At 40.8% G+C, this 26946-nt stretch overlaps 2 protein-coding genes across 5 annotated transcripts in view; one reads left to right on the forward strand and one right to left on the reverse strand.

Moving 5' to 3' along the window:
* Nucleotides 1-366: 366 nt before the first annotated feature.
* On the forward strand, nucleotides 367-15087 carry SPATA4 (spermatogenesis associated 4). The gene is made up of 6 exons (XM_055127918.1): nucleotides 367-695; nucleotides 1529-1658; nucleotides 2185-2303; nucleotides 2407-2627; nucleotides 8606-8722; nucleotides 15002-15087. Exons 1-6 carry the CDS (start codon nucleotides 367-369, stop codon nucleotides 15085-15087), a joined length of 1002 nt encoding a protein of 333 aa, XP_054983893.1.
* Nucleotides 15088-17096: 2009 nt separating this feature from the next.
* The window catches only part of WDR17 (WD repeat domain 17), an 88213-nt gene continuing 78363 nt past the window's right edge, over nucleotides 17097-26946 (reverse strand). For all 4 annotated transcript variants that reach the window (XM_055123599.1, XM_055123598.1, XM_055123601.1 and 1 more), the window contains 5 exons: nucleotides 26415-26517; nucleotides 25102-25203; nucleotides 20083-20181; nucleotides 19578-19761; nucleotides 17097-17316 (listed from right to left, as the gene is read on the reverse strand). In XM_055123599.1, the coding sequence (XP_054979574.1) occupies nucleotides 17197-17316; nucleotides 19578-19761; nucleotides 20083-20181; nucleotides 25102-25203; nucleotides 26415-26517 (608 nt within the window). In that variant the 3' untranslated portion in view covers nucleotides 17097-17196. The remainder of the gene's footprint in view (nucleotides 17317-19577; nucleotides 19762-20082; nucleotides 20182-25101; nucleotides 25204-26414; nucleotides 26518-26946) is intronic.

Below are 26946 nucleotides of genomic sequence, written 5' to 3' on the forward strand. Positions count from 1 at the left end.
CTGCTTGGACTACCTACCAAGCCTGGAGAAACTCAACTTCAAATCCCAAATCCCAGGCGTTGGTGCGCTCCTACAAACCCAGATCAGGCCCCGCCTCCTTCCCCGAAGCCCCGCCCCATCTTTTGAGTAGCCGCCCTGGCTCCGCCCCATCCTTTGTCCTTTGAGGGGTTTGAAGAGCCCCCCATCCTGTGAAGTCCCGCCCCTCCTTTTGAAGCCCCGCCCCATCACCCGAGGCCCCGCCCCGTCCTTCCAACAGCCTCCGTGGCACCGCCCCGTCCTGTGAAACCACGCCCCTCTATTTAAGGCCCCGCCCCATCCTTCGAGGCCCCGCCCTGCCGCCTTGGCCGTTGTTGTAGCAACCCAGAAATGGCCGCCGCCGACCCAACGATAACCGGTGTGACCCCGCTGGAGGCAGCGGTGGTGGCGGCGCCAGGGGAGCCGGGGGAGCCGGAGGAGCCGGGGGAACCGGGGGAGCCGGGGAAGCCGGGGGAGCCGGGGGCGGCGGGGGCGGTGGGGACGGCGGCGGCAGCTCTACCCCTTTGGCGGTCGGTGTCGCCAGAGCCGTCAGCTCGGGTCTACGTGAGGCCTAAATGTGTCGTTTACCCGCACGCCCCCAAGAACTCGCGCCTGTCGTGGTGCGTTCTGCGTTGGCTGCAGAGCCTGAACCTCAGCTTCTTCCCCAAGAACGTCAACAGGTGCTGCAGCCCGGAAGGCCCCGGCTCTTAGGCAGCAGGACCGCACACACTCTCGGCGTGGGCTGGGGTCGGAGCGAGTGCAGGGGTTCTGGACCACTCGAGCTCGGCGCTACAGGGTCCCTGGCATTGCTGGGTGCAGCCCTGCAAGAGCTTGAACCCCCCTGGGCTGACCAGGGGAACCCCCAGTACCTGGGACCCTCGCCTTGAACCACTCTGGCGGTTCCCTTAAAAAGTGTGTGCGTGTGTGGGGGTGGAAGACTACAGAATTTCATTGATTTATTTCTCCAATGCTTTGGTGACTCCAAAAACATTAAAACAGTCAAGGATCACTCTTCAGGGAGCTTGGACATGAGTAGTCATTAAGGACACCTTTGTCCTGGTTTGACATGGCATGCAGCTCACAAGGGTGAGCAGTTGCTGCACGGAGATGCACTTAATCTTTGCTCTGGGAATGCAAACTCAGGTGCAAAAGCAATACGGTAACGAGCTGTTTGCAGGCAAAGCCTCTGCTTTACTAATATTCTTAGACAAAGACGGGCCTGCAGCTGGCCATGTGTCTAAGAGCCTCTGTGGAGAGCTTGTTCCAATGCGGATTCAAGATAAAGAATTTAGATTTAGAGAAAGAACACCAAAGTCTGTGGAGGTGGATCTAATCTTACCCAAGAGCTCTTTCATTGCGCATTCTCCTTAGAGCAATGACCCAGTCAAGAAGAAACTTTGTAAGTTTCTTGCAATCAGTATTAGAATATTAGAATGGTCCGAATAAACTCGGAAAAGATGCAGACTGTGTAATTAACTAAATTTTGTTTCATTTTCTCATCGCTATGGATCAGGGATTTTTCAAATGGCTACCTGATTGCAGAAATACTCAGCATATATTTCCCCCGGGATCTTCACTTGTCAACCTTTGTAAATGGAACTTCTTTGAAAGTGAAGTTAAGCAACTGGGGACAGTTGGAGAAGGTAAATTAACAATCTGGCATTTAAGTATTGCAAAAGGTGCACTCATTATATCTTGGATAGCTATATATAATATCTGTATGATTGTGCTTGAGAACTATGTAGGCAGCCCATTTCATTGTACAGAAAAGCTGATGATTAAAATTTGTTATGAATAAAAATTGAGTATATGCATTATGAAATTGCTGGGATGTAACAGATGTTGCTCATTGCTGAAGAATACTTTTTAATAATTAACAGTTTAAACACTAGAATATTAGCTGAGAGGCAGAGAGCAGATAGGGTGCCTGCTTTGCATGCAAGCTGACCCAGGTTCGATCCCTGTACCACATATAATCTGCAGAGTACTAGCAGCAGTAATCCCTGAGCACAGAGCCAGGAGTAAGTCCTGAGCACAGCTGGGTGTAGCCCCCAAACCTAAAACAAACAAAAAAAATTAGTTGCAGAAAATATAAGGAAGATGAAAGTGAATTAATAATACAGATTTCTCTTAGGATATAATGAAAATATTTTCTCTCTACTAATCAAGTTCATGGCCAAAAAATGCCTAAAATTGCCTGAAGAACTAATTCATGGAACAATTCATTGTAAATCTGGAGTGCCCGAAATACTGATTGAGGAATTGTATACCATGTTGACTCATCGAGAGTGAGTTATTTGACATTTTCTAGAAATCCCATTGACACTTTGGGGGATGAAATTAATTTCTCTAAAATAAGTCTGTCAACGGTATTTTGTTTTTCATTTCCAGGAGTATGAGCGTGGAGAGTGACCTTGTGAATTTCACAGACTTTACTTACCAGATGAGTCTGCCTCCTGTTTCCAGGTCCACTGCTTCAAAGTCTATTAAAGATAATATCAAGTTGACAGAATTGATAAGTAATCCCAACATCCTCAGTCATAAACGGAGAGCAGAGTTCCTCCTCCTTTTACATATGTTGCAAAGAAAAATAAGCAGAGACATGTACCCAGGTAAGTTTTCCTTAGAAATAGCCAACTGAGGGGGGCTGGAGCGATAGATAGCACAGCGGGTAGGGCATTTGCCTTGCACGTGGCCGACGCGGATTCGATTCCCAGAATCCCCTATGGCCTCCGAGCACTGCGAGGAGTTATTCCTGAGTGCAGAGCCAGGAGTAACCCCTGTGCATCACTGGGTGTTACCCCCTCCCCCCCAAAAAAAGAAGAAATAGCCAACTGAGTTCTTGCAGACATCATGAGGTTATTCCAGGACCTAGATGAAAGAAAAGCCTGTCAAGGGGCCCTATTTTGTTTTCTGTGTCTTTGTTTTATAAAGGAAAAACAAAAAACCTTGAATAATTTATTTTCACAGGAGTGGTTTGTCTTTTAATTTCTTTAGTTTTTGCTTTGTTTTGGGGTCGCACTTGGCTGTGCTCAGGGCTTACCTCTGACTCTGTATTCAGCAATCACTCCTGGCAGGCTCAGGTATCGTATCAGGTATCGGGGATCAAACCTGGGTCCATTGCATGCAAGGTAAGTGCCCTATTTGCTTTATTTTTTTCTTTTTTTCTTAAAAAAATGAACAGTTCTTTCTTTTTTTAAAAAAAGTTTAGTCACAAAGTTATTCATGATTGGGTTTCAGGCATACAGTGTTTTAACACCAATCCCTTTGATAAAAGCATAGGGGAATATATTATATTATCATTCTTTCATGTAACTTTGTAGTCAATAGGGCCTCAAAACAACAAAAAATGTGGTCAATATGTTCATCAATTCAATGAAGTAAAATGGAGGTGAGGGTTGAAAAGATCATCGGGATCTAATTATTTCAACAACACTTTTAGAAACACTTTAATTGATTAAGTAAATTCCATGGTTATGGTTAATGTTATCCTTTCCAGAATAGCTTGTTGGATTTAGGTGGCAAGTCAGACTGAGACAACACATGACAGTTTCCCAGTGGTGTTGCCAAAATCAGTCTCAAGGCCTGCAGCACACATGTGCAGATGGAAGACATAGAAGGGACTTCCCCCGCCCCCCCGCCTTAAAGTTTTATTTTTTTGCTTTGCTGGTGCATTCAGGATACTAATGTCTTGAACTCTTCCTCCCTGGATTCCAGAAATTCAGTTTCCATAAGCCCAAACAATTCCACAATGACACAGATGTAGGTCACTAGGCTTTATCTCTCTTCTGAACCTTGTTTTCTGAAGGAAAGAAAGTGTTTCCTCTCTAGTTTTTATTCTCTCTCTTTTTAAACTCCCCTACAGAGTTATGAGAGGCATCATTTTGAGTTTTGATCGTCCTCTCTTTATTCTTCCATCTCTAGTCATCTTGTTTCTCTACCCTGGTTTATTTTCTGCAGTGGCCATCCTCATGAGCTTGTGAGTAGAGAAGAGTTCAGGCTTTTGGTGTCTTGCAGTGTTTTATATTCAACTGTCTGTTTTGTTCAGCATGCACATTTGCAGTAGAACATATTACCTGTCCATCTATTCAGTGAACAGTTTCAGAGCATGAATGCCATGGATGTTTGTGTATTCTTACAGAGTTGCAGAAATGGGAGATGACCAATATCTTGATACACTCCTGCGTGTCCATTATTATGTTCTCCATGCTTCCCCAGAGGAAACACTGTTTGCTGACATTACTGATAATACCCTTCATTTAAATAAAAAGTGTTGAGGGGGTAGGAGATGGCTCAACAGTGGGGGAAATGTGTAAGACCCTGGGTTCCATTCCCTCTACACATACTACTGATTGTCGCACACTCTCTCTGTCTCTCTCTCTCCCTCTCCCTCTCCTATGCACATACATACATATTTGCCCATGCTACTATTTATGTTATTTTTCATTCCATTCCTATATGTTTCTCATAAGAAACATTCTATAAGTTTAAACACCATTCTATAAGTTTAAATTATGAATTTTCTTTGAAGAATGTTCAAAGAACATTCTTTGTTCTTCACAGCCTTATCCCTGGAACCCGTGAGTAGGTGACATTACCCACATATAGCCATCTAATTTTAGACATTTAGGTTGCTTCAATATTTGGGCTATTGTGAATAATACAGCAAAGAACATGAGAGTACAAGGCATATTTGAGATGCTTATTTTCTTTCCTTTCACATATACCCAGATGTGGAACTTCTGTACAATAGGGCATTTTTATTTTGAAGTTAATTTTTTCATTCCATAGATTTTTTTTCATAAAATTTGCACCAAGTTACATTTCAACAGTAGTGTATGGTGTTCTCATTTCTGCAACATTCTTACAACTCAATTTTTCCTCATTTTGATGAGGAAATAGTGAACTATCAGGTGTGTGATGGTATCACTTGTGATTTTTCCTTGCATTTTCATGATTGGTAATCATGATTGATATCCGTAGTATCTTCTCACTTACCTGTTTATTGTGCTGAGTATCTTTTTGTATGCATACATTCTTTTTATTATTTGCTTTTTGATGTTTGGGACCATACCCAGAGGTGCTCAGGACTTGTTCTTGTCTGTATTCAGGAATGACTACGAGTGGGGCGTGGGGGACCTTATGGGCTGTCAGGGATTAGATCTGCTTCAGTTGCACCCAAGGGAAGAGCTCCACACACCACACCATCTTCCCAACCCCTCTGTAGACTGTTTCTTTTGAGAAAGGCCTGTCCAGGTTCTTTGTTCCAGTTATTTTTAGTACTCAGTCTGCAGGGGTGGGCCTGATGGATGGTGCTCAGTTCCAGTGGTGCTGTGTGTCTGGGATCACACTAGTCCATTCTCTACCACTTGAACTTTATCCCCATCCCTCTTGGCTCATTTTAAATAATGCTTCTTGGTTCTATTGAGTTGTAGGAGTTCCTTGTGGATTGTGAATATTCCTCACAGTATCACTGTATTATTGTCATCACTGTCATCCTGTTGCTCATCGATTTGATTGAGTGGGCACCAGTGACATCTCCATTGTGAGACTTGTTACTGTTTTTTGGCATATTGAATATGCCATGGTAGCTTGCCAGGCTCTGTTGTGGGGGCGAGATACTCTCGGTAGCTTTCCAGGCTCTCCAAGAGGGGTGGAGGAATCGAACCTGGGTTGGCTGTGGGCAAGGCAAACGCCTTTCCTGCTGTGCTCCAGCCCATTCCTCACAGTATAGATGATAAAATAGGGATGCAGGATATTAAAGAAGTGGAAATATAATCTGTGATCATAGAGAAAAGCAACTAATATCATTAGAATGTCTATGCTCCCTCTAGTGTCTGCAGAGTCAATATAATGTTTTTTTTTTTTATGAAAATTCCAGTTGTAGTCTTTACAAATATGCACTGTAGCACTGTCATCCCATTGTTCATCGATTTGCTCGTGTGGGCACCAGTAATTTCATAGGGAATTGCAGAAGGTCCGAAGTAATTTTAAGAAAGAATAAAGGTGGGAGTATCTTGCTTCCTGCATATAGAGCTATAATAATGAAAACTGAATGAAGAAGGCAAATGAATGGGTAGAAAACCCTGATACTTCATTCCCTGGCAGCTCCCTGCCTCACTCACATCCTTTGTTGCCCAGCCCAGCATTTGTTTCATCAAACCATTTTTAACACTATGCTTTGTTTTAAATAATTATTAAAAATAAGTGTAAAAAAAGGAAACAAGTATTTAATATCTAATACTTGTTTACATTTCTCTCATAATTACTGTTCCTCTTCATTGGTTCTAATGGGGCTTATGAAAAGAAAATTGTTCAAGTGAAAAATAATCCAAGTCCATCTTTGTTTCTGTCCCCTCCTCTCCCCAACACAATTTTACTTCAGTCACAAATCTGCTCCTAACACTTTATATTCTTGAACAGTATTTTCTACTGTATCACTGTATCACTGTCATCTTGTTGATCATCAATTGGCTCAAGTGGGCGCCAGTAATGTCTTCATTCATCCTAGCCCTGAGATTTTAGCAGCCTCTCTTTACTCATTCTTCCCAGCGGTACCACAGTTGAGGCTCTTTCAGGGTAAGGGGACTGAGACCCATCATTGTTACTGTTTTTGGCATATCGAATATGCCATGGAGAGCTTGCCAAGCTCTGCCATGCAGGCAGGATGCTCTTGGTACCTCGCCAGATTCTCTGAGAGGGAGAACTAGGCTATAAGAGGTCGCATGCTTCTGGGAGTTTGTTTTATAGTCTCTGGATCTTGGCCATTGATAGGATTACATGGCACTGGGGGCAGTTTGTGGGTGTGACTGCCTAGCTACTAGAAAATGGGGGATCTGGGTGGGACCACTGGAACCCAGCCACAGCCATGCTCAAGGCCACTCTCCACATGTTCGGAAGAGCCTCACGCATGAAGGAAGTGGCAGAGGAATCCAGGTGTGTAAGACCTGGGACTGGGATCTCCAAGCCTGCTCAGATCGGGACTGGGCCTCTTCCACCCGGATCCCACCCAGAAGTAAATATAAAATGTAAAATATCTTAAAGGGCTGCCACCAAGAGTGGTTCCTGAGTGCAGAGCCAGGAGTAAGTCCAGAGCATCTCCAGGTGTGGCCCACAACAACAAAAACCAAAAGGTCACGATACCTCAGGATTTCTAGTTATAGCCTCCCTGTGGTTAACTAGAATAAAATCAGTTCAATTGGGAATTAATCTGTTTATTCACCAATGAATGAAAAGCATTAATGAATCTTTTACTGAACTAGCTGTTCCAACTTATCATCAATTTTGATTTCTGGGACTGTGGGTGTTAAGAAATTGTGATATCTACAGTGATGGGGATATTACTGGCCAGAGTTATACCAGCATAAATAGTAAGATGGATGAGGAGAAGTCACGGTCGCTTCTTCAGGCTTCAGTGAAGGGGAATTTGCAGAGGGATCTTGAAGCCCAGGGAAGCAGAGGCATAAGTGTGGCAGTTCACAGGATTAGTTAAGAAATACGGGAGATAGTAGAACTAAGTTGCTGTACTCGGCCACACCTAATGTTGCTTAGGGTCTCCTCTCTGCTTAGGTCCATGCCTAGAAAGGCTGGGGACCATGCAGTGCCAGGGATTGAACCAGGCCTTCTGCTTGCACAGCGTGACACCTGAACAATCACCCTAAAGATACTGTTTTGATAGTGTAAAATGTTTGCCGCATGAAATAAATAATTTATATTTTGATTTTTTTCTGGATCATAGGAATAGGTAAAATTCATCTGCAGTGATGATCATTTCTTTGGGTACTCTCAAGGAGTGATAGGAGGGGCTTGGGTCTAGTACGATTGGTCTGGGTGCTCATATCCTGGACATAGTCACTGGGATATTCATCACGCTATAATATTAAAATATTCATCAAGTTCTAAATGTGATTTGTTCACATCTATGTATGTGTGTTACATAAGATCTAATTTAAATATTGAGAATCTAGTAGGAGCATGAAGACACTGCCTTAAAAATAATCTTTTACGGGACTGGAGCGATAGTACATCGGGTAGGGCATTTGCCTTGCACACAGCTGATCCAGTTTCGATCTCCATCATCCCATATGGTCCCCTGATCACCACCAGGAGTAATTCCTGACTGCAAAGCCTGGAGTAACCCCTGTGCAACGCCGGGTATGACCCAAAAAGCTAATAATAATAATAATAATAATAATAATTTTTACAGCCATTTCTTTGGACATGAAAGATACTGTGAATAATGTAGACATATAGGTCTTTTTTTTTGTTTGTTTTTTTGCTTTTTGCATTTTGGGTCACACCCACCGATGCTTAGGGGTTGCTCCTGGCTCTGCACTCAGGAATTACTCCTGGCAGTGCTTGAAGGACTGTTTAGGATGCCAGGGATCGAACCTGGGTTGGCCAGGGCAAGGCAAACACCCTACCTGCTATTCTATCACTCTGGCCCTGGCAAATAATTCTTGACCTATATATTTACATTGCTTCCAGTAAAATGATAGAACAGATGTCCAGGTAACTAACTAAATTTTACAATTTGGGTGTCTTCTTACAGTGAATTTTAAAGCAATGGTTCTTTGGTTCATATTTTCAGAAAGGTTTGAGGTCAAGCCAACAGTGGGAAAGCTTGCGTTTGATCATCTTTCTACCAAAGGTTCTAGATGCAAACTGAAACCAGTGACTGCAAAGAAAAACAGCGCTTCTGTTTTCTGTAAGCTTTTATTTTGTTGTTAACTTTCTGCAGAATGAATACTGGGAAGGGGGTGTTACTTTGCTATTTTGATTAAGAAAAATAGCTGAAGTGCGAGCCTTGGCATTGATTCTGAAACTGTTACTTTGGTAGGCTGTTTTTCAGAGGGCAAAGGGGTGGCATACTGCCTGCAGGCAAGGGCGCTCCTAGAAATAAATGGCTAGATTTGGATTTCTCCGAACTAGGTTAGTCTCTCTGGGACACGGGACGTTTACAGAGATGAACACAGACCCTCCTCCTCCTTTTCCCCTCTCCCCCTCCTCCCCCTCCTCTTTCTCCCCTGCCTACCTTCTTCCTTTTTGTTTTTGTCTTCTTTCTTATCCTCCTTTTGTCTTCTTTATTCTCCTTCCTCCCTCCCCCCCTCCCTCCCCCCCTCCCTCCCTCCCTCCCTCCCCCCCTCCCTCCCCCCTCCTTCCCTCCCTCCCTTCCTTCCTTCCTTCCTTCCTTCCTTCCTTCCTTCCTTCCTTCCTTCCTTCCTTCCTTCCTTCCTTCCTTCCTTCCTTCCTTCCTTCCTTCTCCTCCTCCTCCTTTTTCACCTTTTCTTTGTGTTTGTTTTTGGGTTACACTGGCTGTGCTCAGGGGTTACACTCAGGGACCATATGGGATATTGGAGATTGAACCTGGCTGACTGTTTGCAAGGCAAGCGCCTTACTGGCGGTACTAGTGCTCCATCCCCTCTTATTAATCTCATTCTTTAGCAGTCAATGATGAAGCAGTGCCATGGTAGTACAGGTATTTGTGGAACTAGAGTTTCCGTCAGCTCTATGACCAGAAGCCCCTTGTTTTAAACCCTGTGAGTTGAAAATGTTCATAAACCAAAGTACAGCCATAGACTAAAGTCAACCTGCTGCCTGATTTGGTCTTGTATAGCTTGCAAGTTACTGGAATTGACATTTCCCAGTGACTGGAAAAATAGAAGAAAAATGCTATTGAGGATAAAGAGATAGTACAGGGATGTTTGCCTTGTGCATGACTAACCCGATTCAACTCCTAGCACCACATACAGTCCTCAGAGCCCTGCCAGGAGTGATCCGTGAGCACAGAGCCAGGAGTAAGCCCTGGCACAGCTGGGCATGGCCCCCTAACAAAACAGCTACTTCCTAAAGTATGTGTGAAATTCAAACTTAAGTGTTCATAAATAAGGTTGATAGAGCTTTGTCTACAGTTGCTTTTGTTGTGTGGAACTTTGTCGAGTAGAGTGGTGTTCCAGCTTTAATAAAATGCAGGATGATACCACCAGTGGCGGTGCAGTGCAACTGGATTACCCAGGTCCCCCCCACCCCAGAAATGCTGGAGACCTCTGGGGCTGCACCAGTGATAATGGAAGGCAGGAGTGGGTGGGCAGTCCTGGGAACTGAACTGCTCCCTCCTAGGTCTTAATCTCTGGACTATCTCCCTACCACTCCTGCTTTTAAAAAAGTTAGTTTTCTCTGCTGAAATGTGGTTGCTAGCAAACTAATGGGCAGGGGGCTATAGATCCTAGCTAGCGGCTCCTCCTATGATACTGAGAGACAAAAAGCCTGTCGCCAGCTTGGAAACCTCACTCAGCATGAGAATCCCAGTGTCTGAATTATGAATTCCACGTATTGGCCATGTATTGGCCCAGGTGTGTGTAATCCCATCAATGGCCAACATCCAAAGACTTAAAAGCAAGCTCCCAGAAGAGAGTGATGCAGAGAGTCTCTTGCCCGCACGCCTGGCTGTCTTCCCCGGGGCCCCTCGGAGGGGATGGGCTCCAGCTTTCCTCCCCACCCCGAGCAGAGGTACCAGCAGCCAAGGACCACCGGAACCTAGCCACAGCCATGCTCCACACGTTCGGATAAGCCTCACGCATGAAGGTACCGGCAGAGGAACCTAGGTGTGTGTAATCCCATCAACGGCCAACATCCAGAGACTTAAAAGCAAGCTCCCAGAAGCATAACCTAAAAGCATAACCTACTTTTCCCTCTGGGAGAAACTGGCAAGCTACTGAGAGCTTCCTGCCCACATGGGACAGCCTCGCAAGCTTCCCATGGTGTATCTATATGCCAAAGCCAGTAACCAGTTGAATCTCATTCCCCTGACTCTGAAAGAGCCTCCAATGCGGCATTGTTGGGAGGGCCAAGAAGAAAGAGTCTTCTAAAATCTCAGGGACAGGACGAATGTAGAGGTTACTGAGACCGCTTGAGCCACTCAACAATCAATAGGATTTCGTGATCGGGATTAGTGATTGTGATGTATTGGCCACATCTAGGCACTATTAACATCATGGCACTGTTGCCTCAGCTGCTTTCTGAAGCAATATCTAAAAATAGTTAAGTCATATTCAATACCAGCTGCACCAGAATAAGCCCTAGATATTTATGAGCACTGCTAATAACATTTGGAAGTGGGTGGCACTCAGATTCTTCATTTTGACTACTATAATACATGTTTAAAATTTCAGTATAATCAATCAGGTATTTATGAGTAACCAGTGTTAAGTCTCTTGCCAGATACTGTATCTGACTCTGACATGTCACATTGATGGCATTGTAAGTGTGAAAAAATCACACACTGATTACATTTATACGTTCCAGCAATTGGTGACTATACACACCTGCAGAATTTACTATGAAGGGAGTGACAAAACTCTGTGTTTAAGGCCCTCGATATTGATCAGAAACAAGGAAAATTCCCAAGGAAAAGCATCTGTCTCAGGGCTTTGAAGAATGATGTTATCGTCCCTTGCCATGCTAACGGATTACAATGGATATGTTTCAACAACAACAAATTAAAGTGGTGGTTTATCCATTAGCTGGGCTGAAGAAGAATTTTTTAAAGTTCAGCTATTCTTTTTGAGGGGATACTTCTTAAAGTGCCTCTTAGGAGGTTTGGGTGTTCCCACCAATGATTCTTGGCCAACTGGGTAACAGGTTCAATGCAAGAGTCTCTGGATTTCATGCTATTTGGGATCTGTAGAGCCAGGGATATCTGGGCAACCCCTGTGGGTCTGGGGCCTCCAGAGCCACATCCCATGATACCTGGGGCCCAGAATCTAATCTAATCTAGTAAGTGCTTGCAAGGCATGCACACTAACCACTTTACTATCTTCCTGGCCCCTCAACAATCATTTATTGAATACCTGTGCTGGGTACTACTGAAATACTGTAGTATGAGAAAGTTACTACAGTATGAGCAAAAATTAACTGAGGCACAGTTGAAAGTAATTCATGATGACCTATAAATTTTTCTCATAAATTTTGTAGTAATAGTGACTGTTTACTTCATTAGAAATGAAAATTGCGGAGCTGGAGCAATTTTAGCACAGAGGGTAGGACATTTGCCTTGCATGTGGCTGACCCAGGTTTGATTCCCAACATCCCATATGGTCTCTCAAGCACCGCCAGGAGTAATTTCTGAGTGCATGAGCCAGGAGTAACCACTGCATCGCCAAGTATGACCCAAAAAGAAAAAAAAAAGAAAAAAGAAAAAGAAATGAAAATTGCCATTAATACATATCTTATTCTGGATGATTGTTATATATTGGCCAATAGAAAATATTATGATAATTTATACCATTTAAAAGAATTCTCTTCGTTGTAAATGATGAGGAACGAAAATCATTCTGTATTTGGAATTTGGTTCTGATGTGTGGAAATCCATTGAGTTTAATTTATAAATCCTTCTTTTGGTGCCAGAGTGATTATACAGTGGATAGGGTGTTTTTGTCTTGCACACAGATGACTCGGTTTCAATCCCTGGCATCCCATTTGGACCCCTGTGCACTGCCAGGAGTGATTCCTGAGGGTAAAGCCAGGAATTACCCCTGAATGATTCCTGAGCATCAATAGGTAGGCCCAGCCCTTAAAAAAAAATCTTACTTTGAAGGCCAGAGACAGTACAAAGATTGAGGCACTTTTCTTGTATCCAGTCAACTCCCTGGCATGTGTAGTTGGTCCCCTTGCACTGCCAGGAGTGACTTACCCAGAGTAATATGTAAGTCCTGAGCCCCACTGGGTGGACCTCCAAATTAATCCCTACTGCTTGTGACCATGACATCTAATTTAACTGGAGGTAAATAAAAGCAGATTCATAGCCCGTAAAACATTATCTCTCATTTTTATGACTTAAAAACTGCTTTACAGGGCCAGAGAGATACTACAGTGGGCAGGGCATTTGCCTTGCACATGGCCGACCTGGGTTTGGGCCCCAGCATCCCATATGGTCCCCCGAGCAACACCAAGAGTGATTTCTGAGTGCAGAGCAAGGATTAACCCCTGAGCATCACCGGTGTGACCCCAAAAGACAAACAAAAACAAAAACTGCTTTGCTACCTGCATGAAGACACTATGTATGTTATATAGTGTCTATAATATATAATTATATAATTAATTATAGATAATTATAGATAATTATTATGTACAATGATATATAATTATATATTGTAATATAATATATATAATAAATACACAGTCAAGCAATATGATTCCATGAAGTCGAGAGTAAATGTGAATTCATGGCTAGAATATGATAGAAGTTAAAGGAGAGTGACCCAGCGTTGAATCCACCCCACTCAGCCTAGCTGGCTTGGGGCTGCTCATCTGTTCCCTTACAAAGGGACATAGTATCAGGCATGTGACTGAATCATACTGCACATCTTACACGTATGAGTCCTGGGTTCAACCCCCCCCCAAAATCCAGGGCTCCCCCAAAAGCTGTATGACTTCTCTATCTATATAGAAAATTATACGAAATGATATAATAATATAAAATATCATTTTCTTAGATTCAGTAAATATACAAAAAGAAGATAACAATTATTTGATATATATGAATAAATTTAACAATATCTTTTTAAGTCCTTTAGAGTATTTTTGTGTTTGTTTTTTGGGCCACACACAGCTGTACTCAGGGCTAGCTCCTGGCTCTGAGCTCAGGGGTCACTCCTGGTGGATTCCATACTGCGTGCTGAGCATCAAAGCCGGGTTGGCAATGTGCACGGCAAGCACATGGCTGCCTCCCTCCTCTTTCTGAGGGCATTCTTGAAGTGCAAAGGGGAGGCTTCTCAGGGAAACAAAAGAGGAGTTAGATGGTCAATTTTCGCATTTTTAATTTTACTACTGCCTGGTCATTCATTCAAGGTAAGCATTTTGCCACTGAGACACATCCTGGGCCCTAAATGGCCATTTTATCTTATTACCTTTATTTATTTGGCTCTTTGGGTCATACCCGGCAATTGTCACAGGTTACTTCTGACTCTGCACTAAGGATTTCCTCCTGGTGATACTCTGGGGACTGTATGGGACGTTGGGGATTGAACCCGGGTCTATCGTGTGCAAGGCAAATGCCTACCTGCTGTACTATGGTGCCGGCCTCCTAGATGGCCATTTTATTTATTTGTTTTACTTAAAAAATTTTTTTATTCGTGACTCACTGTGAGGTAGTTACAGACTTATAAACTTTCATGCTTGTGTTTCAGTCATACAATGCTCGAGAACCCATCCCTCCACCAGTGTCCGTTCTCCACCACTGTTGATCCCAGTATCCCTCCCACTCCCCCACCCCATCACCCCCGCCCCCAGCTCTGTGGCAGGGCTAGATGGCCATTTTAAATTGAGATTAGAGTTCATCTATGCCAATCAGTAATGCTACTTGGTCCAAAACAACTGAGATACGCATATCACTAAGCTTGAAAACAAACATGCAGAGGCTGGGGAGGTGGCTCAGGGTTTAGGAGCACATGATCTGTTTATGGAAGGGCCTGAATGCAATTGCAGGTCCTCCTTCCTGTCAGGACTGGGTGCATCCCCGAGCACAGATGGGTTCCTAGGGCTCTGGCCAGGGCCGCTGCATCACTATACCCGAGCATTCCAGACAGAGTCCAGTCAGCTTGGCCACGTCTCACTGGACAGGTTCCTGGACCTCCTGAGCACTGTTTGGGAGACCCCACTCTACAAATCCACACCCACTCCCAATTTCTCACATAATCTATTTCCCATTGCATCTGAGCTGTACTCATTCTCTTCAATAATATTTTTTAATAAAATGTAATTTTATGTATATATTTTATTTGAATCACAGTGAGTTGCACAGAGCATTACAAAACTGTCCATGATTGCGTTTTAGTCATACAGTGTTCCAACACCCATCGCTCCACCAGTGTAATTTCCCAGCACCAGTGTCCCCAGTTTCCCTCCAACCCCTTCAGGCCACCCCACCTCCACCCCCCACCTGCCTCTATGGATGGCACCTCTATTCTTTCTCCCTCTCTCATTTTAGGCATTACGGTTTGTGGTACAGATTCTGAAAGGTTATCACATATATCCTTTCACCAGCTTTCAACTCTCAGTTCTTGTCGAGAGTGATTATTTCCACTAGTATTGTCATAATGGATCTTCCTCTAGCTTAAAATCCTCTATCTCCCAAACCACTGACCAACCATTGACCAGTCCATTTGCCCCATTTCCTCTGGTCTTGGATATTAGTTTCATACTGGTTTTTTATATATATCCCACAAATAAATGCACTCATTCTGTAACTGTGCCTCTCCTGACTCATTTCACTCCGCATGATACTCTCCAAGTCTATCCATTTATAGGTAAATTTTATGACCTTATTTTTCCTAACAGCTGTGTAGTATTCCATTGTGTAGACGTACCCTGTAGCTGGAGCGATAGCACAGCGGTTGAGCGTTTGCCTTTCATGAGGCTGACCCGAGTTCGATTCCTCCACCCCTCTCGGAGAGCCCAGCAAGCTACCGAGAGTATGAGCCCGAGCGGCAGAGCCTGGCAAGCTATCCTTGGGTATTGGATATGCCAAAAACAGTAACAATAAGTCTCTCAATGAGAGACATTACTGGTGCCTGCTCGAACAAATCGATGAGCAACGGGATGACTCAAAACTCAAAACAAAACAGATGTACCCTGGAGGCCCAAAATCGCACAGCAGAAACACCATCTGCACTTCTATGTTCATTGCAGCACTATTCACTGTAGCCAAAATCTGGAAATAACCCAAGTGCCCGAGAACAGACATATGGGTATGTATATAATTTTTGAGGAGTTAGAGTGATCAATGTGGTAGGTATATAATGTATAATTTCCTATCTTAAGAGGATGAAGTAAAAAATTTAAAATATTTAAAATGAAATTAGTAAAGCCCAAATTTTTGAGTCTTTAGTTTGACAAAAACACCTATATTATAAAATTTGAAAATTTGTAAAATGAGTTAAATATCAAAGAAGTATTCTTTGTCACACGTGATCATTTAATACATTTCAAAACCAAAATAGTCTCATTTTAGGTTTTAAAAATATTCAAAATAATTTAAAAAAATTTGATTTATACAGTAGACCCAAAACTTCAACTTGCCTTTGGAATTTCAACTTGCAGTATCCTACTTGCCTTTGGAAATTTATCTAAAACTAATCATGAAAATTATTTTAGTTAATATAGAATGATTGATGATCATGTAAATACTAAATGCATGGATCAAAACTAGTATCAGAAGCAAAGAATTATCAAATGCAAATTCTCTTGCTCTGATTGGATTTTGTAATTTTCTCTTTATGTTTCTGTTTTCTGGACCACACCCAGCGATAATCAGGGCTTACTCTTAGCTCTATGCTCAGGGTTCATTCCTGACAGGGCTCTGGGAGTATAGAGATACCAGGGACTGAACCCAGGTCAACTGCATCAAGAGAGGAGCCCCATCTGTCATTTAGCCCTATGCATTTTGTGTATTTGGCCCCAGATTTTTAATGTATATATCACCTATTCCCTTATACTTTGATGGTCGAATTTCAGATAAAATCCTTGGTAAAATATTTTTTCTTAAAAAAAAAAATTCGGCAGTATTTGTTCTTGTTGATACTTACTAAACTTAGAGATGAAAATTTATTAATTATAAGCTAAAAACTAGAAGTTTACTATATACTACATATATAAACTTATATATATGTAAGTTTACTATATTTTATAAAGAACAAGATAGGTTTTAACTTGAGGTTTACTTGGATATTCCTAATATTTTGATATCCTGATATATTCATTCACTCATTCATTCAAATATTCACTTATTTAGATATTGCCACTCATTCAGATTTTCCCTAGATACTTACTGCATGTTAAGCATAATTCTTTTATGTGTTTCAAAGGTTAAAAAAATCACATTTTGGTATCTTTTATGATTTATCAAGTATTTTATGCTGTCTTAGAATTGTCTTTTAGAATTTAAATATTACTTTCCTTCCAAATAGAGCTACTAAAGCTACTTTATAAAGGAGACACCTAATTTTCTTGAAATAATATAAATATTTTATTTCTTGAAGTTAATGAATAAAATCATGGAATATTCCCCACCTCCCTCCCTCCTCCTTCCAACCTTTGGCTTTAGGCAACAAAGGATAAACTAATATTAACCCTTAAAAGTACTTCTTTACAAAAATAATTAAGCATGAAGGTGAAAAACCTCTATCAAAAAGGATTGAGTCGAACTCCAGTCCCTAAAGGTGAGAATGGATTCACCTTTGCCCACATCAAAGCATCATTCAGTGAGATAGCAGACTTCCCATCTTCAAGGAAAAATACAGGGCCCTGTACATAGTGGGAGGTGAGAGAAAAATCAGATTATTGATTCACATAATGTTTTATAAACTTCCAGAGAAACAATACAGTAAAATGGTGCTATGCATGCAAAACAAATAGCAAATTTTAAAAGAGGAAAAACTATGCGCTTTGAACGACCATAGTTTGTAGAAACATTAAAGTGTGCCTTTATGTCTTTCAAGATAGAATTGTTTCATGAATTTAAAATACCACTGCTATCCATGAGAATCGTCAATGTTCAACTATTTCCACAGTTATTTTAACTTTATGTAAGGTATTGATAACAGTAGCTATGACTTGCAGTAGTCTTAAATTTACTTCACAATTTTAAATCACATAGGCTATGTCAATACAGCTAGGGAAGTTATTTATTTACTTTTTAAAAGCCAGAATCTGCTCTCCAGGAGGTGAAAATGTACTACTGAATATGTATATGTATGTAACTTAAAATCATATTAATCATGTGACTTACTAGCATATTTATCATCGTGCTATCAATCACTTTATGTCAAGAATTAAAAGTAAAAAAAATCCTTCCAACCTATATTTATATTTTTCTGGTCTTTGAAGGAATAACCAAGTTTAAAATGTAATTAAAAATTATTTAAATTTTGCTATAAAGTTATTATGTTTCAATAATACAGCTTTTTGATAGAAATTATTTCTATATATTGAAAATCGTCATGAATTACACAGCTTCTGATTCATAGATATTTGAAATGGCCATGGAGTTAGAACCAGAACACATTAAATTTCTGAAGTAGAACACATTAAATTTCTGGCAAAATAAAAGTATCTAGGAAAGCTAGAACTTCCTTTCAATTATGCACCTTTAGTGTATGTTAGACAATTAGCAGATCCTTTTCTCCCCCTCTTTTTTGGGGTGTCTGGGCAGGGTGGCGTTTGGCAACATCTGGCCTGCTCAGAGGCCCTATGATCAGGAGCGACCCCTTGTGGTGTCTGATGGGCCGTATGTACTGCCGGGGATTCAAATCAGGGTCAGAAGGAAACACTTGACTAGCTCTAGCTCTGGATTCTTTCTTAACCTCACTTTGGACACCAACAGGTTAAGTGGCTAACAGATGGCACATCTTAACCATTTGACTACAACAGATGGAAGAAAATAAGCTGAAAAAGAACAACAGAAAAAGAAGGGCCCAAGTGCTAGACATGTGTCCGCGAAGTCAAAGAAAGTTACTGCAGATAAATTCTTGAACTGAAAAATGTGATTACTTTTTTGTTCTGCTTTTTTGTGTGTGTATTCTTATGTATAAGCTATTGAATTTATTTCCTGCTTTGGTTCTTATTTGGAACACAAGTCAATAATAAACATAAATATAAGCATGTGCTCAATCTGTATCTTGGAATATATTGGTTTGCAATGTCAAATGAAGGTATAGTTAGGGTTTGCAATTTGGGGCAGCTTTTTAGTACTTGTACTGTCCTCTTTTAATTTGAACACTATACATATCAGTATTAGAAAAAAACACATTACTTAGAAATATCACATTCAGCTCAGTAAAGGATGCACATTTTTGAAAGGTAGAGTTTTAGTCCAATTTACAGTCTCTACAGTCTCAATGAGCATTTTATGGATATTCAACTTTATTAACTTTATGGGCACTCATATACTGCTCCTGGCTCCGAGATAATGAAAGCTGCCTTATATTCTCCAAATAATGGCACCTTTGGGTCATATTGCAAGGTTCTAGTATCATTACTCATCATTATTACTTTGATCATACATTAGAGAACAATTCTTGGGAATTATCCAGCCCTTAAGACTGATCTCAATAATTTTTAATGGCTGGAAAAGTTTAGTTAAGCCAATTCAAGAATATGCATAATATATTAATAACAAACATGTCTCAGGTTATAACTGATTTGTGTTTATAAGACATAAAAGGGGGCTCAAAAGTTAAATTAATCTATTGAGATAATTCATAACTTATTGTTTTATTTCTTTTTCTTATTTAATTTTCCTCAGGACGTGATCTCTCTGTGACTTAAAGAATATGTGTTACCAGTATTTGGACATAAAGTTGGTTACAAAGTACATCTACTACATGAATTGCTTCATAATAGTAGAATGACCATCATTCTACATTTAAAGGAAACTCACCATTGATATGAACTAGAGGCAGTAAGGGTAATAGCATCTCTATAAGGTACTTATTTTAATCAGATGATCTCTTTGAAGAAAACATAAAAAGAAACATCTACAATTTATGCCTGACATTAGGCTGTACCTGGATTTTTAATCCTGTAAGACAAGAGATGTGAATATCAGAATGACTCGGAAGATTTGACCCGGTGACACAGTCTGGTCCGACAATTTCCCTGAGTGGCTCTTCCTGTAGTCTCTTTAATAAAGTGGCATAGAGCAATCTTTGTGAATTAGAAGGGGGTGTACCCGGCGAGTCTCCTGATGACCTATATTTTCAAGAGATGTCACCTTTTACTTTTGTGAAATCACAGAATTATTAAGCTTTGGTTTAGAAATGTCCCCAGTGATTATTTAGGCAGAAATATTTACTCCCCGTAATAAGTGGCAGCATATCAACTTTAAATTTGCGAAGGATTTTCCAAAGGCATGGAAAAATAACAATATAGTAAATTGTTATTGAATATATATTGAATAAGTAGATTCATTCATTATTCAACTGAAATCAATAATGACACTTGGTACCTTTTCAAGTTTATATATAATATTACCACCCTCTGTATTCTAATTTTTATATCAGAATTACTTACCTGTCAGGGGACTGTGTACAAGCTCTCCATGCATCCAATTCCTCAGAAAGATGTTCAATTTTTAATGGTACTGACACCTCCCGACGTTTTAATAACTGACTAAGATGAGAGGGAGAAATTAGTACCTGAAACCCAAGACTAACACATAAAACATCCAACATATTAAGGATAGGTGCAATTTTAGATTTAATAATTATTGTTAAAAATTATGTGTGTGCAGTAATGTGTATAGATGGGTTTATGCTTTCATACATGCATGTGCATTCACATACATATATATATATATACTCACTTGCATATTTAGAATTTAAATCCCTGAAAAGTCAATGATGCTTAATAAATAATGTTTTTTAATAGCCTAAGTGAGTGAACAGGTGGATAAACTACATAATGTGTGGTAAATGGTTAAACAGGCTAACCTAGGTTGACTAGTAGCTATATATGCTTACTGTCAGTCATGCATGTTAGGGATATTTTTCCTTTTAAAGAAGTCCTTATACTCTCCCCTTACATTTCTCTAAAAAATTTTCTTTCAATAAAAATATTTTACTTCACTAAAAAATTTAAATAAAATAGAAATGCATGTTAAGGGTAAGAAAGTAAGTCAGTGAACACTAAGACAAGAATGTCATCACTGTCATCCCATTGCTCATCGATTTGCTCGAACGGGCACCAATAACGTCTCCACTGAGACAAAAAATGTATGCCAGCAATAATCTATCAGAGTTGTGTGTAGAGAGCTGGAAACAGCATTCATGGGATTTAGATAAAAAGATACTAGTTCGCTCTCTGAGACATTAAAAATGTGGTACACTTTAAGGAAGTTATTTAAAGTTTTTAAAAAGGCTGTTTAAAGATTAAAACTACCTAAGAAAGAACTGAGGGATAAATTAAAAGTAAAAGCAGTTCTGTAAACTACTTTTGGTGGGGAGCGGTTTTTGGGTCACTTCTGAAGGTGCTCAGAGTTTACTCCTGGCTTTGTGTTCAGGGATGACTCTGGATGGTGATAAGAGGACATATGTGCTGGGATCCAGCTGGGCTCAATCACATGCTTGCTTTGACTACACCTTTGATTACACCTTAATCCCTGTACTATCTCTCTGGCACCTGTAGTTTACATTTATGGTCACTCTTGCTGGTTGTCAATTGTGCTGGGCTGTAAGAATTGGTGAGAATTCAGACCCTCCCTCCTTCATACAACCACATATAAATTTGATTCATACTATCCCCCAATAATCACTACCCTTTTTTAAAAAATACCTTAAATGATAAATTTTTTAAATTCTGGGTTAATTGTGTGGCTAGTGCCAAAGTGAAATCCTTAAATAATATAACTTCCCTGTCAACAAATTTGCAATTGTTAAGTAATTGATCTGCCTTGCAGTTATTGATGGCCTAGAAATGATTAAAATTTAGGAGGAAATTAAAGAAAAATAGGTTGAGAGAAATATGTGAATTAAGGAAGATTATGTGAGAGATCATGCACGGCAGAGCCTGGCAAGCTCCCTGTGGCGTATTCAATATGCCAAAAACAGTTACAATAACAGGTCTCATCCCCCTTACTCTGAAAGAGCCTCCAATTGTTGGGAAAGATGAGTAAAGAGAGGCTGTTAAAAATCTCAAGGCTGAGATGAATGAAAACATTACTGGTGCCCACTCGAGTAAATCGATGAACAACGGGATGACAGTGATACAGTGATACAGGTTGAGAAAACACCAGAAAAACATCCCCAGAAAAAACTCACGTATAACACAGATACTTAAATAATTCAGTTTGGCTGGAGTAGAGAATTAAAAAAAAAACTACTATGGGTGATAAATGTGAAGCTTTCACATTTGATTTTGGCTTCAGAATGTTGTCTGGTAAGTGATGAAGAGTCTGGAAAATATTTAGGAAGGGAGGTGTTTCAGGAATTCTGACACAAGACTGTGTAGAATGGAGAATGTGCTGACTGAGAGATAACAGAGAGATGGAGGACTCTGGTGGTTGACAATCAAGGACCAGGTCTACTGAGGTTGGGAAAATGAAAAAAAAAAAAAACATGGGATGCAGTAGTTTCCTGAAATAACTGGACGCTGATGCTGAGGACATCAACATGAAATGATGTCCCTGATCGTTTAATTTTGAGTAACAGAAACGCCATGATCCAAAATGCGAAGCAGTATCTTTGAAGATTTAAATTTTGAAAAGACTGAGTTTAAGGCATGAGTCTAGCAAGCTGGAGAAGATACACACCTGGGGCTGAGAGCAGGCAATGCCTGAAGATTGAAGTTAGTTATCCCCAAAGAGGTGCCAGTAAAGCTAGGAAAGGGGGGGAGGTGTCTGAAGGACAGAACAGAAGAGAGGAGAGATGAGGAGGAGAGATGCAGGAAGTGCACTGTGGGAATGGGGAAAATGGGAAGGAGAAAAGAGAGGAAAACACTTCAGGAATAACAAAACTTCAGGGAAATACAATATGTAAGGCCAGACAACAAGGATGCATTTCGCTGAGAAGCTTTTAAAATCAGGGATTTCTTAAGTTTCTCAATCTAAATTCATATTTTCTTTATCTTAGATATTCTTTCATTTCACTCACCTTAAGTCATTTATTCTTGATTATAATAAAAGTGACTATTTCTCTTCTTCATTATTTCCCTTCAAACAGTCGAATAGGTCACTGAATAATATTTTAACTCTGTACACTAAATCTGATTATTTTTTCATATCTTTTCATATTGCTAGAAGTTGCTTTTACATCTTGCTTACAATGTCTGCAGAGGAAATGTCCCCTCGAGCGTCCTGGTGGTGTTAATTCCTACTCTGCCTGTGACCCAGTTCTTCCTTCACCCCCATAAAGGCAGAAGTTTGGCATGAAAGTACTTTGCTTCTCTCAGAAATGTCACAGAATGGGTTAAAAACTTATCCATACAGGGCTGGAGCGATAGCACAATGGGAAGGGCATTTGCCTTGTACGCAGCCAACCCAGGTTTGATTCCCAGCATCGCATATGGTCTCTTGAGCACCGCCAGGAGTAATTCCTGAGTGCAGAGACAGGAGTAATCCCTGAGCATCGCTGGGTGTGACCCAAAAAGAAAGAAAAACACAACATCCATATACTCAGTATATTTTGGCATTTACCTACTATATAACATCACACTAGTAGACTTAGAAATGTGGTCATTATTTAAAGAAAGAAACTAGAGCAGTGAAGAATCCTGGCCGGTGGGCACCACAACACCGGAGAATGCTCCAGACCCCAGACCGAGCCAGTAACACCAGGGTGCCTCAGATGGAGCAGGTGCAGTCTCCCCGCCTTCTCCAGATGGAATCCTGGTGACCATGAGCTTCTACAAACATGGCTCCGGTATGTGGGGACCAGGACTATTTCTCCAAACTGCGCGGCCACATAGATATTTCCTGATATCCAAAAAAAAACATACAGGAACAGCTACTCCGCCCCTGAATGGCCGTGATCCCAGAGGCACACAAACTAATCTCGGAACTCAGCAGCTGCTGGCAAAAATGCTCCCGGACTGTGAACTAAGGTACAGCCCTGTGCCAATCCGGGAGGGGAAGGGTTTTTGTTCCTTGGCCTTTTCCTTTTTGCTGCAGCATGGCGACTGCCGTCTTTCGGAGCCAGTTGGACAGAGAGGTAGGAGCTTGTAGTGATGGGGCTCGAGGGAAATCTCACGATGGGTGGCAGGGGAGGGGCAGAACCGGCCCTGCTTCCCGCCCAGACGGGACCCTGAGCGGCCACCCACAAAAGGCTCCTCCGCACCTGAAGGCTGTGATCCCAGAGGCACACAAACCAAACTTGGAATGCAGCGGCTGCTGGCAGAAATACCTCTGGACCTAATTACTAAAATACCAGAATTCCAAAACTGTGCGGCTGTTTTCGCAGCCATGCGACATCAAATGCTCTTCATTATCAGCAATAGAAAACAAATGACCTAATGATACTTTTTTGGCAGGTCTGACTGTTGGGGGAAAATTCCAAATAATAGTGGGTTTTCTGTCGAAAATTGAATGTAATCAAAGTAAAGAGAGAATAAAGTGAAATAAAGTGAAATAAAGAGAATAAAGTGGGGGGTGGGGTGGTGGGATAGGGGTATACTGGGGTTCTTGGTGGTGGAACATGTGCACTGGTGAAGGGATGGGTGTTTGATCATTGTATGTCTGAGACTTAAACCTGAAAGCCTTGTAACTGTTCTCACGGTGATTCAATAAAGAGAAAGAAAGAAAGAAAGAAAGAAAGAAAGAAAGAAAGAAAGAAAGAAAGAAAGAAAGAAAGAAAGAAAGAAAGAAAGGAAGGAAGGAAGGAAGGAAGGAAGGAAGGAAGGAAGGAAGGAAGGAGCTAGATTTTTAAAAAAAATATCATATTTTAATGGCTGAAATTTGGCCAACTGCTAGATAATATAGAAGTTTTGCAAGTAGGTTTTACCTGAATGTAATATGGCGAGTTTTCTGCTATTCAAAAATCCTTTTTACTCTGTTTTCCTCTTACCCTAGATAGAAAATACCCAGTTTCTCATCTTATTAAAATCAGATTCACACAGATCTGAAGAGTGAGGTATAGGCATACAAGCTCTAAAAAATGAACTTTCTTTCTGGTACCATAAGGTCTTGTCAAGAAAAGCTCAGTAATTATCTCTACCACCCACCCTTCCCTGTCCATTTTGCTTAGAAATGGACATAATAGAGATTTCTAGGAACTGGGTAACTCAAGCAAGAGGAAAAGAGGCCAAGCATGTTAGAATCACGGTTATAATCCAGACTTGTGGTGGAATAGTCCTGCAAAACCCCATCCCAAGTATATCCACGTACGAACAACAAACCCGAGTATAAGTTAGAATTAGGATTTCTATTAGTAAGCCTAATTCACTCCTGCTTCACATAATTATTGATGCTTGAAAACATATGCTGAGAGAAGTGAGTGCCTGCAACATTGACCCTGGTGCCTTCTTTGATTCCTTTAGTGACTAATCATCTTTGCAACAGGAATTTCTCCAATTTCATAATGGAAGAGAAATTGGTTTTACCTCGTGTACTCATAGAGAGCCGGAACAATGCTCTGGTATTGTCTCCTGATCGCCAGTAATGCACCAATATATCCACATAATATGAGCAATTCATTTCTCGCTCTAAAAGACAATATGTAAATTTTGCAGTTGAAAATGTGTGGCACAGAATATTATCTTCATTTATTTTTATACACTTGTATTTGTGTATTTTGATGAATATTTATGGCAAGAAAATACAGAAATTTTTCTAAACTCAAAGAGAATTTTTTTCATTGCTTAAATTCCATTCAGACATTTATGCTAACACACAAGTCATCTTGACTTTCATTATTTTTTCACTTGTTCTTTATATAATTTCTCCCTAACTTCCTCATTTGGTAACATTTCAGCATTTTTCCCCCTGACAGATTGTGTAAACTGTAAGAGTGTCAAAGGATGTCCAGGTATTTTTCACAGTTTCACAGCATTTTGCACCAGTGTTTCCATGGGGACATCGCAGAGTCTCTATTAAAAAACATAAATATTTTCTGAGGGCTGTAAATTACATGAGCAACCACATCCTTAAATGTTACCTGAATTCAGGAATTATATCTACTCTTCTAATTATATCGACATCCTAATATTTTCAGTTCTCTGACAACCTAGTATACTCGGCATAATATATATAGAGATTTGAGTCCTCCTTTCTTAAGGTTCAAAGTATCCTCAAGCTTGGCACTAGACCTCATTGAATCAGTGTGTATGTGTACACATATCCAGGTGCTAACACACACAGTATTATTAAATGGGAAAACTATGACTTCTTATTTCTGTTTCAAATTGAAATCCATATTTTTATTAAGACTACAATATAATAGCTAATTATTGTGTGTGTGTGTTTTGGGTCACACCCGGCAATGCACAGGAGTTACTCCTGGATCTGCACAGAAATTACTCCTTGTGGTGCTCAGGGGACCATATAGGATGCTGGGAATTGAACCCAGGTCAGCTGTGTGCAAGGCAAATGCCCTACTCACAGTGCTACCGCTCCAGCCCCAATGAAAGGTAATTTTAATAAGGCATCTGCCCTTCCTTTCTTTTTCTGGAGAAGCCATAACTGTCTGTTTAAGTATTACACCCAGCTTTTGTTCAGGGATCACGCTTGGTGGGGCCTGGGGACCATATGGGGCACAAGGAACTGAACCAGACTCAGCTGTGTAAGACGCAAACACCTTACCTGCTGGACAATCTCTCCAGACCCAGCCTCTCTTAGTTATTAATATAAACAGAAATATAGCCGTGGTAAAATATTACAGAGGTTCAGTTTTATATTTGGGAGGTGAAATACTCACTCAGTACATGAATGCAAGACTAATTTTTCAGTACGAATATAGCTCAGGAGATCCAGAACAGGGTAAATGGTATCCAAAGTCCAGCTTGAGCTATTAATGTATTCTGGAAAATTAAAACCAGATAAAAGATCTTTTAAACAATAGCATTTAGCCTTGTTCATATAATCAGTATACATTTTTTTGGTTTGAGGGCCACACCTAGTAGTGCTCAGGGGATAGCCCTGATTTGGTGCTTCAGGGTATCCCCTAGCAGTGCTCAAGCCCCATGCTGAACCAGAGATAGACTTTGATCTGCACGCAAAACCACATGTTCTAGCCTGTTGACTATCTTCCTTTCTAAAAGAATTGGGTAGAGCATGACCCAATTCTTTTTTTTTCTCAGTGTATTTATTTTCTTTCTTTTTTTAAAAAAATTTATTGAATAACTATGAGATAGACCCTTACATAGCTGTTCATGATTAGCTTTCAGTCATACAGTGTTCCAACACCCATCCCCAACCCTTGTACATTTCCCACCACCAGTGCCCTAGGT

Source organism: Sorex araneus, chromosome 1 (assembly GCF_027595985.1).
Source record: "Sorex araneus isolate mSorAra2 chromosome 1, mSorAra2.pri, whole genome shotgun sequence".
NCBI lineage: Eukaryota > Metazoa > Chordata > Mammalia > Eulipotyphla > Soricidae > Sorex > Sorex araneus.

Bases quoted from the DNA above. Each gene is read 5' to 3' on its own strand.
- SPATA4 (XM_055127918.1), top strand. From the start codon at position 367: ATGGCCGCCGCCGACCCAACGATAACCGGTGTGACCCCGCTGGAGGCA. The intron at 2,304-2,406 runs GTGAGTTATTTG...TTTCATTTCCAG, and splicing joins ACCATGTTGACTCATCGAGA to GAGTATGAGCGTGGAGAGTG. The intron at 2,628-8,605 runs GTAAGTTTTCCT...TCATATTTTCAG, and splicing joins AAGCAGAGACATGTACCCAG to AAAGGTTTGAGGTCAAGCCA.